We start from the raw sequence: 19,103 nt of genomic DNA, 5'->3' as shown, positions 1-19,103 counted from the left end.
TGACCCAAGCCGGAATCGAACCTAGGACCCTGACGCTGTGAAGCCACAGTGCCAACCACTGTGTTACCGTGCTGCCCACAGAAGGTTGTAAGAGGGAAATGAGCCATGTGACTGGTCGAACAGCAGAATCTGCCGTCTCTCCCTCAGCCCAGTTTCAAACCTCACGGTGGGATTTGAAGTCCTGGTCTCTGGATTCGAGGCTGGTGTGACACCAACCCTCCCGCACCACAGCCCGTGGGGGCTATCACCCCAGCATCACCCACAGCCCGTGGGGGCTATCACCCCAGCATCACCCACAGCCCGTGGGGGCTATCACCCCAGCATCACCCACAGCCCGTGGGGGCTATCACCCCAGCATCACCCACAGCCCGTGGGGGCTACCACCCCAGCAATGTGCAGAAACTGGGTTCATTGTACCAATGTTACAGTCACAGTCTGAGTACATTCTCACCCTCAACACTTTCCGGCCCACTCCCCCACTCACACTGAACTCACACTCAGAGAACAGGAGACGCAACAGATTGGGAATGAGAGAGCGAGCAAATGTGTAAAAGAAACAGATGCATATTAAAAAGTAGCAGATAAAGGCACTAGTTTCAGGCACTGACTGACTAAGCGGTAGCAGGAAGCTAATATTTATCTCTTAGCCAAGGTGACTAGACTCAGATTACCTGGTTATTATCACAGTGCTGTCTGTGGGATCTTGCTGTGTACAAAGTGGCTGATCTGTCTCCTCGATGACTACGTACCCGCTGAATTCACCCTGAGCTGGGAAGGTGACAGAGTGACACCTAATCTGCTCTGACTGACCCAGTCAGTGTATCAGACACATCTCCAACAGGGGGATAGAAACCAGCGCTCCGATTTACCGCAAAGACAGCGGTTGTTTTAGAACGGTTCATTAATCGGCCGAGGGAATAATTTCCCTCGCATAAACTACGTGTTCTCCAATAAATTCTACATTTTTAATTATTGGTGAAACATATGGCTGATTATTAAATCAGGAGTATTCCCCGAGCAATGATGTAGGAACCAGTTATCCTGAGGAGATGATTAACACGAGGGAAGGATAATTCACAGACAAGATTCAGCGGAACAAATCCTGGACGTGATTCTCCACTCCCCACGTCGGGTGGGAGAATCGCGGTAGGGCCGGGCGATTCCCGCCACGTCGCCCTGGCACCCCCCGCGATTCTCCCACCCCCCCCCCCAAAACGGCATGCTGCGTTTCACGACAGGCCACTCGGAGAATCACCGCTCACCGTTTATAACGGTCGAGCGGCGATTCTCAGGCCCGGATGGGCCGAGCGGCCTGCCCAATCCGACAGGTTCACGCCGGCGCCAACCACACCTGCTCGCTGCCGGCGTGAACAGCGCGCGACAGGTGAGTGTGGGGCCTGTGGGGGGCGGAGGTAGGATCGAGCACCACGGGCGTGCTCAGCAAATGTCTGGCCCGCGATCGGTGCCCACCGATCGTCGGGCCGGCGTCTGTAAATGACGCACTCTTTTCCCTCTGCCGCCCCGCAAGATCAAGCCGCCATGTCTTGCGGGGCAGCGAAGGGGAAGACGGCAACCGCGCATGCGCTGCTGGCCGCGTCATTCCCGGCGCGCCGCTTTGACGCAAGCATCAAGGCCGGGCACTCGGGACTCACGCGCCGCCGCTCCTAGCCCCCCGGGGGGTGGGAGAATAGGGGGCGAGGAGCGGCCTCCGATGCCGGAGTGAAACACTCCGGGTTTCACTCCGGCGTCGACACTCAGTCTCCCGTTATGTGGGGTTTTGGCCGGGTTTAGCGGGGATGTACGCGCCAGCAGCGTTGAGAACCATCTCACTGTCCAGCGGCACTTTGCTCCTTGTTTTAGTCTTGGGGAATTGCTCTCTGCCAAGACTGCCCTATCCTGACCCACCCCGCAGCGGGTCTCCAGCAGCCTGCGACATCCCCACAATGTGCCATTCCAAATGCTCCACATTTCTGGAATTAAATTAAATTAGCCTAATGCCTCCTTTAAATATACAGGGGCGGGATTCTCGCCGACCCGATGGGGCTAGGCCCGCGCTGGAGTGGTTGGCGCCACGCCGACTAGCGCCAAAACCGGCACCAGGGGCCTTTGCCGCCCGCCGCCCGGCGTCAGGGCTGGTCCGAAAGGCCTTCACCGGTTCGCGCATGCGCCGGTGCGTCAGCGGCCGCTGACATCACCACCGGCGCATTCCCACTGGAGGATTCTCTTCTGCCTCCGCCATGGTGGAGGCCGTGGCAGCGGTGGAAGAAAAGGAGTGCCCCCACGGCACTGGCCCGCCCGCCGATTGGTGGGCCCCGATCGTTGGTCAGGCCACCGTGGGGGTACCCCCCCGGGGTCCGATCGCCCCGCGAACCCCCCCAGGACCCCAGGGCCGCTCCCGCTGCCAATCCCGCCGCCACCAGAGGTGGTTCAAACCCCGGCGGCGGGAGAGGCCTCTCAGCGGCGGGACTTTGGCCCATCGTGGGCCGGAGAATCGCCGCAGGGGGCTCGCCGATCGGCGCAGCGTGATTCCCGCCCCCGCCAATTCCCAGGTGGCGGAGAATTCCCACCACGGCGGGGGCGGGATTTTTGCCGGTCCCGGGCGGGGAGGTCGGAGAATTTCGCCCCAGATCTGGATCCCGCCCAGCCAGTGTCACAAATGTGAAATTCAATAGCCTCGTCCTGACCAAGTCGGTCGCTTGGAGGCCGCCTGAACGCAGCCATTATTTCCAAACAGTCCTGGTTTTAAAATACAACAATTTCATTGCAGGACACAGAAGGTGAAATAGAAAAACATGAATTGGATCCCATCTGGTGCTTTTGTACGAAATCAGAACTTTGTTCAATGAAACATCTCCCAGCAGCTCCACAGAGACTGAACATTATAAACATCGGAGTCTGCAAACAAACCTACAATCCCACTGGAAATATTGGACATTCCCCAGTAGAGATATTGGATATTCCCCACTGGAGATTGGATATTCCCCACTGGAGATGTTGGACAGTCAGATACACAATTGGACACATTCCCCATTGGGGATGTTGGACAGTCAGATACACAATTGGACACATTCCCCACAGGGGATGTTGGACAGTCAGATACACAGTTCCAGATACTCTGTGAATAATAATCCAGTGTGGTGGTTTGAAGGGAATTCATTTGAATAAAAGCCATTCAGTGAGTGTCCATTCCAGAACAGAGAGTGATTCAGAAAGGTTTTTACTCACCAGTGTGCAGTACATCTCGGGGATTTCTCCACAAGTACTGTTGGAGGGATCTAGCCTGATCTTCAGGAATCTGGTGAGCAGAGCAGCCTCAGGCTGGCAAGCCATATAATCCCAACTGAGCCCCTGATCCCAGTGAACCTGAGTCTTACACAGATCATAGTGACCCCAGGATGGGAAATGCTGGGCAGCAAGAGACAGGGTCGTCCAAAGGGCCTGAAGAGGCAGCACGCTGAACAAGCTCATCACTTTGATTGGATATTTCTCAGAGAGGGAGGATCCCAATCCGTCTGGGGGTAATTCAGGAATCTCCACTCCGACTGGATTCTCACTCAGGCACGAAGAATCTCAGTATTGCTTAAAGTGTTCCAGGTATTCCAGCTGTTTTCCCAGTGTTGGTGGGGATGTTCCGGGTGTTGGGAATTCCAGCTGTTTTCCCAATGTTGGTGGGGATGTTCCGGGTGTTGGGAATTCCAGCTGTTTTCCCAATGTTGGTGGGGATGTTCCGGGTGTTGGGAATTCCAGCTGTTTTCCCAATGTTGGTGGGGATGTTCCGGGTGTTGGGAATTCCAGCTGTTTTCCCAGTGTTGGTGGGGATGTTCCCGGTGTTGGGGATGTTCCGGGTGTTGGGAATTCCAGCTGTTTTCCCAGTGTTGGTGGGGATGTTCCGGGGGTTGGGAATTCCAGCTGTTTTCCCAGTGTTGGTGGGGATGTTCCCAGTGTTGGGGATGTTCCGGGTGTTGGGAATTCCAGCTGTTTTCCCAGTGTTGTTGGGGATGTTCCCGGATTTGGGATTTCCAGCTCCTGGCTACAGCAGGCAGACGTTCTGATTGGCTAATCAGTCAGCATTGGGAGCCAATGAGATGATGACTTCCTGGTCAGAGTTGGTTTTCCATCGACTTTTCTCTTCCTTGCGGCATCAGTTCCCTGTCAGGAGAGAAAGTAAATCAATGGATTTGGGAATAGTTGTTGCTCCTGACCTTCGAACCTGACCCTCAGTCCCTCCGTCCAATCAGCTGCAAGGTTACAGGGAAATGAAGACCCAATTAGGAACTCAGCAGCCAATCGGAATAAAGGAGACATGTAAAGATCTCAAACAAGAGAAAAACTATTCTCCTCAATCCATCATCTCCCCAAACTCAGCAGCAGCTCAAACTGAAAATACAAACAGTAATTCTCATTCTTATAGAAATGTGTCTCTCCGTCAAACACAAACTCAGAGTTTGGTGACCCAACCCACAGTCTGTTTTACAACACAAGGTGATACTCTGGGTAGTGACTGAGATACAGAATAACACAGAGATATTTATAAACCATTTTCTGTAATAAATACTACGGGATTTTCTAAACTGCTACACGGTAAACAGAAATAGTCTCCGAATGTCTCACATCCTCCCCCAGAATGCTGTTCCCCATCAGACCGAGCATCACCATCGACACACACCTTCTGGAGCTCAATGTGACTCTGCTGCACAATCCCCCAAACCAGGCTCCCCCTCTCCAATCTCCAACACACACTCACCCTCTCCAACACACACTCACCCTCTCTAACACACACTCACCCTCTCCAACATACACTCACCCTCTCCAAAACACACTCACCCTCTCCAACGCACACTCACCCTCTCCAACACACACTCACCCTCTCCAACACACACTCACCCTCTCCAATCCCCCAACCTCACACTCACCCTCTCCAATCCCCAACACACACTCACCCTCTCCAATCCCCAACACACACTCACCCTCTCCAATCCCCAACACACACTCACCCTCTCCAACACACACTCACCCTCTCCAATCCCCAAAACACACTCACCCTCTCCACACACACTCACCCTCTCCAATCCCCAACTCACGCTCACCCTCTCCAACTCACACTCACCCTCTCTAATCCCCAACACACACTCACCCTCTCCAATCCCAACACACACTCACCCTCTCCAATCCCCAACACACACTCACCCTCTCCATTCCCAAACACACACTCACTCTCTCCAATCTCCAACACACACTCACCCTCTCCAATCCCCAACACACACTCACCCTCTCCAATCCCCCAACACACACTCACCCTCTCCATTCCCCAACACACACTCACCCTCTCCAATCCCCCAACACACACTCACCCCTCTCCATTCCCCAACACACACTTACCCTCTCCAATCCCCCCACACACACTCACCCTCTCCAATCCCAACACACACTCACCCTCTCCAACACACACTCACCCTCTCCAATCCCCAACACACACTCACCCTCTCCAATCCCAACACACACTCACCCTCTCCAATCCCCAAACACACACTCACCCTCTCCAACACTCACTCACCCTCCCCAATCCCCAACACACACTCACCCTCTCCAACACACACTCACTCTCTCCAATCCCCAACACACACTCACCCTCTCCAATCCCCAACACACACTCACTCTCTCCAATCCCCAACACACACTCACCCTCTACAATCCCCAACACACACTCACCCTCTCCCAATCCCCAACACACACTCACCCTCTCCAACACACACTCACCCTCTCCAATCACCAACACACACTCTTCCTCTCCAATCCCTAACACACACTTACCCTCTCCAATCCCCAACACACACTTACCCTCTCCAATCCCCAACACACACTCACCCTCTCCAATCCCCAACACACACTCACCCTCTCCAATCCCCAACACACACTCACCCTCTCCAATCCCCAACACACACTCACCCTCTCCAATCCCCAACACACACTCACCCTCTCCAATCCCCAACACACACTCACCCTCTCCAATCTCCCCAACACACACTCACCCTCTCCAACACACACTCACCCTCTCCAACACACACTCACCCTCTCCAACACACACTCACCCTCTCCAATCCCCAACACACACTCACCCTCTCCAATCCCCAACACACACTCACCCTCTCCAATCCCCAACACACACTCACCCTCTCCAATCTCCCCAACACACACTCACCCTCTCCAACACACACTCACCCTCTCCAACACACACTCACCCTCTCCAACACACACTCACCCTCTCCAATCCCCAACACACACTCACTCTCTCCAATCCCCAACACACACTCACCCTCTCCAATCCCCAACACACACTCACCCTCTCCAATCCCAACACACACTCACCCTCTCCAATCTCCCCAACACACACTCACCCTCTCCAACACACACTCACCCTCTCCAACACACACTCACCCTCTCCAACACACACTCATCCTCTCCAATCCCCAACACACTCTCACCCTCTCCAATCTCTCAGCAAATTCTTTGTTAATCCCTTCCTGTTGTTTCTCTCTTCTCCTTTTTCCTTTCTTTGGCCCTTATTATATTTGATCTTTTAAGTTGGAGGAGGAAGTGAGGAAGTGAAACGTTACAGTATAATACACTCTGCAAGCTTTCGAACTGCAGAACCCTGATTGTTTTTGGCCAATGAGTTGGGAAAAAGCCGTATTCCGCCCAGCAACATGCGGTGATTGAAATCTTCTCCAGTGGGATTGTTTCCAGAGAACCAGGGAATGAATAGTCATGTCCTGGACACTCGGAGACAAAGCAGCGAGCCTCTCTCTGTCTGTCTCTCTCTCCAGCAAAGCTGCGTAGCTGCTGTAGTTCTGAACCGAGAGGTCCTGGAGGAATCGACAGTGAAAATCATTCCAGGATGAAAGCAGAAACCTCGAGCTGAATGACTAGGCCATGGGAAAGTGCTCGGACACAAATATATCAAACAAATACTCATCCTGTTACGTTCATCATTGTTTTACACCCCTCTTTTCCCCTCTGTGTTTGTCTGTTTGTCTAAATGCTCTATCACAGGGTGTGAGTCTGGGTGGGGGGGGGGGGGGGGGGGCAGACAGGAGGCACTGTTCCAGACGCTCTGTCCCAGGGTGTGAGTCTGGGGGGGGGGGGGGGGGGGGCAGACAGGAGGTGCTGTTCCAGACGCTCTGTCCCAGGGTGTGTGTCTGGGGGGGGGGGGCAGACAGGAGGCGCTGTTCCAGACGCTCTGTCCCAGGGTGTGTGTCTGGGGGGGGAGGGGGGGGACAGACAGGAGGCGCTGTTCCAGGGTATGAGACTTGGGGGCAGACCGGGGCGCGGGGGTGGAGGATGGTGATGTTGAGGGGGAGGGGGCGACGGAGTGGAGGATGGTGATGTTGGGGAGAGGGGGGGGAGAGAGGGTGGAGGATGGTGATGTTGGGGGGAGGAGGAGGGGGCGAGGGGGTTGAGGATGGTGATGTTGGGGGAGCGGGGGGGGAGGGAGGCGAGGGGGATGTTGATGTTGGGGGTAGGAGGAGAGGGGGAGAGGGGGGATGGTGATGTTGGGGGGGAGCTGGGGGGGAGGGGGTGGAGGACGGTGATGTTGGGGAGGGAGGGGTTGAGGGGGGATGTTGATGTTGGGGGAGTGGGAGGGGGAGGGGGTTGAGGATGGTGATGTTGGGGGGGGAGGGGGTGAGGGGGGGGATATTGGGGGGAGCGGGAGGGGGGAGAGGGGGGATGGTGATGTTGGGGGAACGGGAGGGGGAAGGGGGAGGGGGTGAGGGGGGATGGTGATGTTGGGGGGAGGGGGCGAGGGGGTTGAGGATGGTGATGTTGGGGGAGCGGGGGGGGAGGGGGGCGAGGGGGGATGTTGATGTTGGGGGTAGGAGGAGAGGGGGAGGGGCTCGAGGACTGTGGTGTTAGGGGCAGGGAGGGGCCTGCTGTATAATTACATTGAGATGGGGGGGCTCCTGTTTAAAGGGGGCTCCGATCTCTGTGACGCCGGCTTTGCGGCCTGTTGAGGCCCCGCCCTCTTGGAGCCGGTCCAAACTCCCCCCACCCCCCTGAGTCTGACAAAATCTCCACGCAGTGGGGGGCGGCGGGGGGGGGGGGGGGGGGGGTGTCTGAATCTCGACCAATCAGCCAGCGGTAAACCCTCCTCCATTCCCACCAGAGACCGTACTTCGAAATAATTTGGCAGAATTCCACCCGATATTTGGAATGTGAAAATATTCTGTTGTTGTTTATTTGATTTAATTTATTGTCACATAAAGCATAAGACACAGGAGCAGAATTAGGCCACTCGACCCATCAAGTCTGCTCCGCCATTCAATCATGGCTGATATTTTATCATCCCCATTCTCCTGCCTTCTCCCCATAACCCCTGATCCCCTTATTAATCAAGAACCTATCTATCTCTGTCTTAAAGACACTCAGTGATTTGGCCTCCACAGCCTTCTGCGGCAAAGAGTTCCACAGATTCACCACCCTCTGGCTGAAGAAATTCCTCCTCATCTCTGTTTTAAAGGATTGTCCCTTTAGTCTGAGATGGTGTCCTCTGGTCTACTTTCTCCTACAAGTGGAAACATTCTCTCCACGTCCACTCTATCCAGGCTGAGCAGTATCTTGCACGTTTCAATAAGATACCCTCTCATCCTTCCAAACTTCGAGTACAGACCCAGAGTCCTCAACCGTTTCTCATACGACAAGTTCTTCATTCCAGGGATCATCCTTTGCGAACCTCCTCTGGACCCTTTCCAAGGTCAGCACATCCTTCCTTAGATACGGGGCCCGAAACTGCTCACAATATTCCAAATGGGGTCTGACCAGAGCCTTATACAGCCTCAGAAATACATCCCTGGTCTTGTATTCTAGCCCTCTTGACATGAATGCTAACATTGCATTTGCCTTCTTAACTGCTGACTGAACCTGCACGTTAACCTGAAGAGAATCGTGAACAAGGACTCCCAAGTCCCTTTGTGCTTCTGCTTTCCGAAGCAATTCCCCATTTAGAAAATAGTCTATGCCTAGATTCCTCCTTCCAAAGTGCATAACCTCACACTTTTCCACATTGTGCTTTCATCTGCCACTTCACTGCCCACTCTCCTAGCCTGTCCAAATCCTTCTGCAGCCCCCTTGCTTCCTCAATACTACCTGACCCTCTACAGATCTTTGTATCATCCTGCAAACTTAGTAACAGTGCCTTCAGTACCTCCTTCCAGATCATTGATGTACATTGTTAAAAGTTGTGGTCCCAGCACCGACCCCTGAGGCACACCACTAGTCACCGGCTGCCATCCTGAAAAAGACCCCTTTATCCCCACTGTTCTTGAAAATACAGAAAAATGTGTCATTTGAAACATGGAAGTCTGGCAATATCTGGTTTGAGAGGATACAGGGAAAGATCCCACAAAAGGTTAATAGCAGCTTCAAAGAGCAGGGTTATAAAATGCAGATTCTTGCTCACAAGCAGGTTTAGCAAACACACAGGTTTCATGTGGTAAGCTAAAACAATGGCTCACACCTTCATGGAATGTAACTATCTCAGGAAGCATCTGAAAAGCATGGATGAGAGTTTCAATTGCATTAAGTGACGAATGTTTAAAACAGGCAAGTCTTTCAAGTCATAACCAAGTTAAATTTTAGCATACAGCTAAAAGCAAAGTTTCACACCTTAATTGAATAAACTCTCTTAGTAAACAGCTGGAAAGGATGGAAGATGCCCAGTCGAATTTGGTGTCAATTCTAAAGTGTAAAATTCTACGAACATCAAGTCAATTAAAATAAAATTGGAGACGACCTGTCTACGAGAAACATAATTTAAGTCAAAATCAAAGGCAAAGTTATGAGCTGGGGACAATTGGAAAATTAAACGATTCGAAATCACAGAAATAAAAGTTAACTATTGAAACCAAAGCATTGTTTAATCAGATCTGAGAGGAGACGATATGCCCAAAATGAATAATTAGTTGTAGTAAAATGTTTACATCAAAGATACTTATAAACTATCAAAGTGAAACAAGCCCATTTACAATAAAGTCGTTAAAACTTAATAACTCTTCGAAAGAGAATATAAACCACCGGAAGAAAGGGCAGAGCCAGAGCCAGCTCTCACAGCTCGGTGCATGGGAAGGACAGGACACAGCAACCGAGTTCACCAGCGAATACAACTCAAGAAGACCAGATTTTAAGAACATCGATTGTCAGGGTGGGCCTGAAGGTCTGTACAACCAACCAGCAGCAGCCAGAAGCAAGATCTTTTTTCCTTTCTGTAAAGAAAGTGTTTGCAGCTTTTAAAAGAAAAAATATAATAATAAAAATAACTTAACCTGAAAAAGTGGTTATTAGCTTACTTCACTTCCTTAATAACGCAGGACCCAGGACATCGATGCTATTAAGGGGTAAGTAGGTAAAATTCTTCGGCGAAGGTATGGGTTATACCGGGGGATAACTTGAAAAGATAGTTTGACCTGAATAGCACCCACAGAAGCCTGCATCGGAGTCAGGGAGTGAGAATCCCTGTTCACCATTTAGAATATCAACCTTTTTTTTGGTATAGGGGGAATTCTAAGAATAGTGGTGAGTTTTAACTTCACCACTCTCTGCCTTCTGCCAGTCAGCCAATCCTCTATCCATGCCAGGATCTTACCCTTAACACCATGGGCTCTTAACTTGTTTAACGGTCTCCTATGCAGCACCATGTCAAAGGCCTTCTAGAAATCTAAATTAATCATGTCCACTGGTTCTCCTTCGTCTAACTTGCTTGTTACCTCCTCAAAGAACTCGAACAGACTTTGTCAGACACATTTACCGAAGTACAGTGAAAAGTATTTTTCTGCAGCCGAGGGAACGTACACAGTACGTACATAGTAGACATAAGAATAATGAACAGAGAACATTGACAAATGGAACATCGACAAACAGTGATTGGTTACAGTGCAGAACAAGGGGCCAAACAAAGCAAATACATGAGCAAGAGCAGCATAGGGCATCGTGAATAGTGTTCTTACAGGGAACAGATCAGTCCGAGGGGGAGTCGTTGAGGAGTCTTGTAGCTGTGGGGAAGAAGCTGCTCCCATGTCTGGATGTGCGGGTCTTCGGACTTATATAAAAATAAGGCAACCAATGTGATTAGAGTTTTGTTAATGTGGGTGAGGGTTGGTGGATCCAAGTCTGCACAGTGTTGGGCTGGGATTGGTCAGGATGCTTCTGTAACCTTGGCCTGCGGGGTATCTGATGTCCCTTTGTAACTAGGGCGATGGGATACAAGCAAAGAGCAGGAGAGTGAGAATGTGTGGATAACACTTCTAAAGAGCTAGCACGGGCATGATGGAATGAATGGCTTCATTTGTTGTCCTGGTGTTTGTGCAAGAGTGAAACACACTGGGGTCAATTCTGCGGCCTCCCAGCCGGGTGATTCTCGGTTGCGGGATGTGGCGATCCGAACGCGGCTGGCCTGATTCTCTGATCCTGCTGCTGTCAATGACAACGACCATTGAAGCCACCCCTCTCTCCACCGAGATACCCGCGAGCCTGGTGCACTGCGGAGGGGAGGGGGGAAAGAGATTAATTTTTTCCAATTTAGCATGGCCAGTCCACCTACCCTGCGCATCTTTGGGTTGTGGGGGTGAAACCCACGCAGACACGGGGAGAATGGGCAAACTCCACACGGACAGTGACCCAGAGCCGGGATCGAACCTGGGACCTCGGCTCCGTGGAGATGGAGTATTTCAGCTGTCCCCGTCTGCAGTTTCCCTGCCCCCCCTCACCCAAAACCCCATATTTAACTCAAGAAATAAATGCAACCCCAGAAGCTGGAGCAGAGTGAGTCCATTCAGCCCATCGAGCCTCGCCTTTCAATGTAATCGTAAAAATCGTCCACACCCTCCCACAGACCATTGCGAATGGCCCCAGAGGTTTCAATCCCATTTGACATGTCAGTAACTCCCCTGCTCCACTGTGAATGGTCTCAGTCCTCAATCAGCCTTTCCAGTCAGCCATCTCAATCATCCCCAGAAAGAGGGAGTAAACGATGATCGAGCCTTTCCTGCCGGCCAACCTGGCCCCATTCCCAGGATCACTGAGAACTCAAACTCAATCCGATTAAACCCTCTCAGTCCCATCAGGGACACCCCACAGTATCCCACTGCCATCAAGCCAGTTCCCACACCCACACCCACACCATGCTAAAGGGTCAGTACTGAGGGAGTGCCACACTGCTAGAGAGTCAGTACTGAGGGAGCACCGCACTGTGGGAGGGTCAGTACTGAGGGAGAGCCGCACAGTCAGAGGGTCAGTACTGAGGGAGCGCCGCACTGTTGGAGGGTCAGTACTGAGGGAGCGCCGCACTGTTGGAGGGTCAGTACTGAGGGAGAGCCGCACTGTCAGAGGGTCAGTACTGAGGGAGCACCGCACTGTGGGAGGGTCAGTACTGAGGGAGAGCCGCACTGTCAGAGGGTCAGTACTGAGGGAGCGCCGCACTGTTGGAGGGTCAGTACTGAGGGAGTGCCGCACTGTTGGAGGGTCAGTACTGAGGGTGTGCTGCACTGTCAGAGCGTCAGTACTGAGGGAGTGCTGCACTGTCGGAGGGTCAGTACTGAGGGAGTGCTGCACTGTCAGAGGGTCAGTACTGAGGGAGTGCTGCACTGTCAGAGGGTCAGTGCTGAGGGAGTGCCCCACTGTCAGAGGGTCAGTACTGAGGGAGTGCCGCACTGTCAGAGGGTCAGTACTGAGGGAGTGTTGCACTGTCAGCGAGTCAGTACTGAGGGAGCGCTGCACTGTCAGAGGGTCAGTACTGAGGGAGCGCCACACTGTCAGAGGGTCAGTACTGAGGGAGTGCTGCACTGTCAGAGGGTCAGTACTGAGGGAGTGTCGCACTGTCAGCGAGTCAGTACTGAGGGAGCGCTGCACTGTCAGAGGGTCAGTACTGAGGGAGCGCCACACTGTCAGAGGGTCAGTACTGAGGGAGTGCTGCACTGTCAGAGGGTCAGTACTGAGGGAGCGCCGCACTGTCAGAGGGTCAGTACTGAGGCAGTGCTGTACTGTCAGAGGGTCAGTACTGAGGGAGTGCTGCACTGTCAGAGGGTCAGTACTGAGGGAGTGCTGCACTGTCAGAGGGTCAGTACTGAGGGAGTGCTGCACTGTCAGAGGGTCAGTACTGAGGGATTGCTGCACTGTCAGAGGGTCAGTACTGAGGGAGTGCTGCACTGTCAGAGGGTCAGTACTGAGGGTGCGCCGCACTGTCAGAGGGTCAATACTGAGGGAGTGCTGCACTGTCAGAGGGTCAGTACTGAGGGAGTGCTTCACTGTCAGAGGGTCAGTGCTGAGGGAGTGCTGCACTGCCAGAGGGTCAGTACTGAGGGAGTGCTGCACTGTGGGACGGTCAGTACTGAGGGAGTACTGCACTGTCAGAGGGTCAGTACTGAGGGAGTGCTGCACTGTCAGAGGGTCAGTACTGAGGGAGTGCTGCACTGTCAGAGGGTCAGTACTGAGGGAGTGCTGCACTGTCAGAGGGTCAGTACTGAGGGAGTGCTGCACTGTCAGAGGGTCAGTACCATGGGAGTGCTGCACTGTGGGAGGGTCAGTACTGAGGGAGTGCTGCACTGTCAGAGCGTCAGTACTGAGGGAGTGCTGCACTGTCAGAGGGTCAGTACCGAGGGACTGCAGCACTGTCAGAGGGTCAGTACTGAGGGAGTGTTGAACCATCAGAGGGTCAGTACTGAGGGAGTGCCGCACTGTCAGAGGGTCAGTACTGAGGGAGTGCTGCACTGTCAGAGGGTCAGTACTGAGGGAGTGCTGCACTGTCAGAGGGTCAGTACTGAGGGAGCGCCGCACTGTCAGAGGGTCAGTACTGAGGGAGTGCCGCACTGTCAGAGGGTCAGTACTGAGGGAGTGCCGCACTGTCAGAGGGTCAGTACTGAGGGATTACCCACTCAGGTGGATGTGCCAGATCTCTGGGGAATATTTGGAAGAGGTGCAGATGGTTTCTGTTCTGTTTTCTGCTGAATATCCCGAGAAAAACCTCACTAAAGGCATTATCTGATCATTAGTCTCATCATTTTGTGATACCCTGAGCTTTGAGCAACTCATCACAGAGATACAAACCCTCAGTTCAGACCTGAGCAGAGGAGGTATAAAATTCCTGGCTGGTCTGATCCTGACAGTATAACAGGGTAAATGTGAGGGTTTGATTCGCTGTTGTGTCTAACTCACTCTGTCACTAACACCAGCTCTCTGTGTTAAACTGATCCACACCAACTCCCCATTTCAGAACCAACCCCCATCATTTACTCCCAACTTTCTAATTCTTCATCATTAACATTCCAGAGGTTTCAAACCAGTCTGGATCCAGGGTTAACGAGAAATCGACTGTAATCAATGATCTAAACAGTGAAAGGAATTTGCTCCAATCTCTGCTCCACACTTTTCCCCAGACCAACAATTAACATGTCAGTTTTATAAACCTCAGAACAACACCAGCAATAACCAGGGATTTATTTGTGTTTAGAAAGAGTTCTGTAACCTGATCCTTAGATTAGATTTTAAAGATATCTGCGGGAAAAGGAATCGATCAAAGTATAAACAGAGCTTTGAAATTCCGCACTTGGCTCCCACAGAAACAAAAGCAGGGGGTCTCTGCAAAGCTCCAATTCTAACCTCACCCACATCCTGATTTAATCTCTCTGTGATTGGTGGGTGGTCAGTGTGAGAGCACATTGAGGGAGGGGTGAGAGACAGAGAGGATAGCTCACTGCCGAACTCCCACATTCCCTCCAATTCTCAATCGCTAACAGTGACACATTTCTCCACACGGTTTCTTGTTTATTGTCCCACTGGAACAATCTGTGTCTGTGTCACCTCCACAGTCGAATAGTCCAATATTCCCCTGGCCAAGCCTCCAATCTCCACCCTGCAAAAACTCCAGCTCCTCCAAAACTCTGCTGTGTGTGTCCCACGCCCCGTTCACCCATCACCCCCTGTGCTCACTGACCTACACTGGCTCCCAATCCAGCAACATCTCCATCATCAAATCATCAAATCCCTCCATATCCCAGCCCCTCCCTATCTCTGTAATCTCCTCCAGCTCTACAACCCTCCCAGATCTCTGTGCTGCTCTCACTCTGTCTCTGCAACATCCCTGATTTTAATCTGCCACCATTACCTTCAGCTGCCTGGCCCCTAAACTCTGGGATTCCTCCCCAAACCTCTCCAACTCTCTGCCTCTCTCTGATTCTCTCTGACACTCTCCGATTCTCTCTGCCTCTTTCTGACTCTCTCTGATTCTCTCTGCCTCTTTCTGACTCTCTCTGATTCTTTCCGACTCTCTCTGGCTCTCTCTGACACTCTCTGCCTCTCTCTGACACTCTCTCTGACTCTCTCTCTGACTCTCTCTCTGCCTCTCTGTCTCTCTCTGATTCTCTCTGACACTCTCTGACTCTCTGTGATTCTCTCTGGCTCTCTCTGGTTCTCTCTGACACTCTCTGCCTCTCTCTGACACTCTCTCTGACTCTCTCTGCCTCTCTGTCTCTCTCTGACTCTCTGATTCTCTCTGGTACTCTCTGCCTCTCTCTGACACTCTCTCTGACTCTCTCTGCCTCTCTGTCTCTCTCTGACTCTCTGATTCTCTCTGGTTCTCTTAACACTCTCTGACTCTCTGTGATTCTCTCTGGCTCTCTCTGACACTCTCTGCCTCTCTCTGACACTCTCTCTGCCTCTCTGTCTCTCTCTCTGACTCTCTGGTTCTCTCTGACACTCTCTGACTCTCTGTGATTCTCTCTGACTCTCTCTGCCTCTCTGCCTCTCTCTGACACTCTGTCTCTCTCTCTGACAATCTGATTCTCTCTGACCCTCTCTGTGATTCTCTCTGGCTCTCTCTCTGACTCTCTCTGCCTCTCTGTCTCTCTCTGACAATCTGATTCTCTCTGACACTCTCTGACTCTCTGTGATTCTCTCTGGTTCTCTCTGACACTCTCTGTGATTCTCTCTGACTCTCTCTGACACTCTCTCTGCCTCTCTGACTCTCTCTGCCTCTCTGTCTCTCTCTGACAATCTGATTCTCTCTGACACTCTCTGGCTCTCTGTGATTCTCTCTGGCTCTCTCTGACTCTCTGATTCTCTCTGACACTCTCTGACTCTCTGATTCTCTCTGACACTCTCTGCCTCTCTGTCTCTCTCTGACTCTCTGATTCTCTCTGACACTCTCTCTGACTCTCTCTGACTCTCTGATTCTCTCTGGCTCTCTCTCTGACTCTCTCTGCCTCTCTGTCTCTCTCTGACAATCTGATTCTCTCTGACACTCTCTGGCTCTCTGTGATTCTCTCTGGCTCTCTCTGCTCCTGAAAACTCCCCCACTTCACAGGGTTTCTGTTGACCTGTCCCGATATCTGCTTCTGATGTCTTGCTGTTAATTCCTGGACTGATTGACATTCCTTTGAACATTATACTAGTTAACGGTGCTAGATAAACACAGCTTGTTGTTGTCAGAAGGACTTTACACTGTCCACACTCTGATGATTTGCGCTGCCCAGCTTCTGCAAGACGCCCTCTTTCTCTCTCACTCACCAGCTCTCTCTGAAGGTGATTCCTGCCGAGGATTATTTCAGCCTCTGCACCGACCCAGCTCCACTTTCAAGCTGCCGGTGTGAGTCGGGTTTCTGTCTGAGAGGCGCGTGTTGACTGGGGGCCGCTGAAGAATCTCTGCTCTCCATAGTTGGACATGTCCAGAATCCGGATCGACAGCAACATCCTCAGTGAAGCAACACGGGGAAGTCAGCACCCGGCAGATTGGAGCGGTGCCGTCTTTAATTCAGTGTTATTGGGAGTGTGAAAGCTTTGTAAACACTGTCTATGGGCAGCAGGCAGAGACACAGACAGTGTGGAGAACTGGAGACTGGAATGAATGAGCAGTTCCTCACTCACTGTGTCCAGCTTCTCTGTAAATCCCCTTCCTCAGCCTGGCTCCCTCAGTGTTGGAGGGCAATGAGGGAGGGGCACAATCCTGTGTGTGAGAACAAGGACAGCAGTAATGGCAAAACTCCCCAGATACCTGTGTGTGTGTGCAGAGGGACAGGCTGGAATATGTCCCTGTGTAGACTGACTGTAATATCTACAGACAGTAGCCCCATATAGACATCATATACAACTTTATAATTCTATATATAAACCAGCATCTACAGACTTTAACCCCATATTGACATCCTCCCCGAACAGGCGCCGGAATGTAGTGACTAGGGGCTTTTCACAGTAACTTCATTTGAAGCCTACTTGTAACAATAAGCGATTTTCATTTTCATTTTCATATACAACCTTATAACCCTATATATGGTTTAGCTCACCAGGCTAAATCGCTGGCTTTTGAAGCAGACCAAGCAGGCCAGCAGCACGGTTCGATTCCCGTACCAGCCTCCCCGAACAGGCGCCGGAATGTGGCAACTAGGGGCTTTTCACAGTAACTTCATTGAAGCCTACTCGTGACAATAAGCGATTTTCATTTCATTTTCATTTCATCAATCTTTTTTAACATCTACAGACATTAACCCCATATAGACATCATATAAAACTTTATAATCATATATAAACCATATTTTAATATCTACAGACATTAACCGCATGTCGACAGCATATACAACTTTATAATCCTATATATAACCTTATTTGAATATATTAACCCTGCATGCACATCACGTACACCTGTATACTCCTACATATGAATCTTACTTGATTTCTGCACCATTAACCCAATAGGTACAGATATTCAGTGAGAATGAGACACATTCCCAGTGTGAACATCAAACATTCCCAGTGTGAATATTAAACATGCCCAATGAGAATATTAAACACTTCCAGTGTGAATATTAAACATTCCCAGTGAGAATATTAAACATTCCCAGTGTGAATATTAAACATTCCCAGTGTCAATATTAAACATTCCCAGTGAGAATATTAAACATTCCCAGTGTGAATATTAAACACTCCCAGTGAGAATATTAAACATTCCCAGTTTGAATATTAATCGTTCCCAGTGAGAATATTAAACATTCCCAGTGTGAATATTAAACATTCCCAGTGTGAATATTAAACACTCCCAGTGAGAATATTAAACATTCCCAGTGAGAATATTAAACATTCCCAGTGAGAATATTAAACATTCCCAGTGTGAATATTAAACATTCCCAGTGAGAATATTAAACATTCCCAGTGTGAATATTAAACACTCCCAGTGTGAATATTAAACATTCCCAGTGTGAATATTAAACATTCCCAGTGTGAATATTAAACATTCCCAGTGAGAATATTAAACATTCCCAGTGAGAATATTAAACACACCCAGTGTGAATATTAAACACTCCCAGTGTGAATATTAAACATTCCCAGTGTGAATATTAAACATTCCCAGTGAGAATATTAAACATTCCCAGTGTGAATATTAAAAACTCCCAGTGTGAATATTAAACATTCCCAGTGTGAATATTAAACATTCCCAGTGAGAAAATTAAACATAGGAACATAAGAACTAGGAGCAGGAGTCGGCCATCTGGCCCCTCGAGCCTGCTCCGCCATTCAATGAGATCATGGCTGATCTTTTGTGGACTCAGCTCCACTTTTCGTCCCGAACACCATAACCCTTAATCCCTTTATTCTTCAAAAAACTATCTATCTTTACCTTAAAAACATGTAATGAAGGAGCCGCAACTGCTTCACTGGGCAAGGAATTCCATAGATTCACAACCCTTTGGGTGAAGAAGTTCCTCCTAAACTCAGTCCTAAATCTACTCCCCCTTATTTTGAGGCTATGCCCCCTAGTTCTGCTTTCACCCGCCAGTGGAAACAACCTGCCCGCATCTATCCTATCTATTCCCTTCATAATTTTAAATGTTTCTATAAGATCCCCCCTCATCCTTCTAAATTCTAACGAGTATAGTCCCAGTCTACTCAACCTCTCCCCGTAATCCAATCCCTTCAGCTCTGGGATTAACCTAGTGAATCTCCTCTGCACACCCTCCAGCACCAGTACGTCCTTTCTCAAGTAAGGAGACCAAAACTGAACACAATACTCCAGGTGTGGCCTCACTAACACCTTATACAATTGCAACATAACCTCCCTAGTCTTAAACTCC

The 19,103-nt window shown here is 50.7% G+C and overlaps 2 protein-coding genes across 4 annotated transcripts in view; both read right to left on the bottom strand.

Moving 5' to 3' along the window:
• The window catches only part of LOC119964301 (netrin-G1-like), a 728,862-nt gene extending 712,192 nt beyond the window's left edge, over positions 1 to 16,670 (bottom strand). The window contains exon 1 of the mRNA XM_038793578.1: positions 16,549 to 16,670. The gene's annotated coding sequence lies outside the window, so the exon portion shown is untranslated. The remainder of the gene's footprint in view (positions 1 to 16,548) is intronic.
• Positions 1 to 16,686, bottom strand: part of LOC119964302 (netrin-G1-like) — a 100,884-nt gene extending 84,198 nt beyond the window's left edge. For all 3 annotated transcript variants that reach the window (XM_038793584.1, XM_038793583.1, XM_038793585.1), the window contains exons 1-2: positions 16,549 to 16,686; positions 3,226 to 4,149 (exon numbers count right to left, since the gene is read on the bottom strand). In XM_038793584.1, the coding sequence (XP_038649512.1) occupies positions 3,226 to 3,468 (243 nt within the window). In that variant the 5' untranslated portion in view covers positions 3,469 to 4,149; positions 16,549 to 16,686. The remainder of the gene's footprint in view (positions 1 to 3,225; positions 4,150 to 16,548) is intronic.
• Positions 16,687 to 19,103: the final 2,417 nt, after the last annotated feature.

This window comes from Scyliorhinus canicula, chromosome 4, assembly GCF_902713615.1.
Source record: "Scyliorhinus canicula chromosome 4, sScyCan1.1, whole genome shotgun sequence".
In the NCBI taxonomy this organism is placed as follows: Eukaryota; Metazoa; Chordata; class Chondrichthyes; order Carcharhiniformes; family Scyliorhinidae; genus Scyliorhinus; species Scyliorhinus canicula.
The sequence above is the reverse complement of the archived record's forward strand: the minus strand, read 5'-3'. Positions and strand labels throughout refer to the sequence as shown.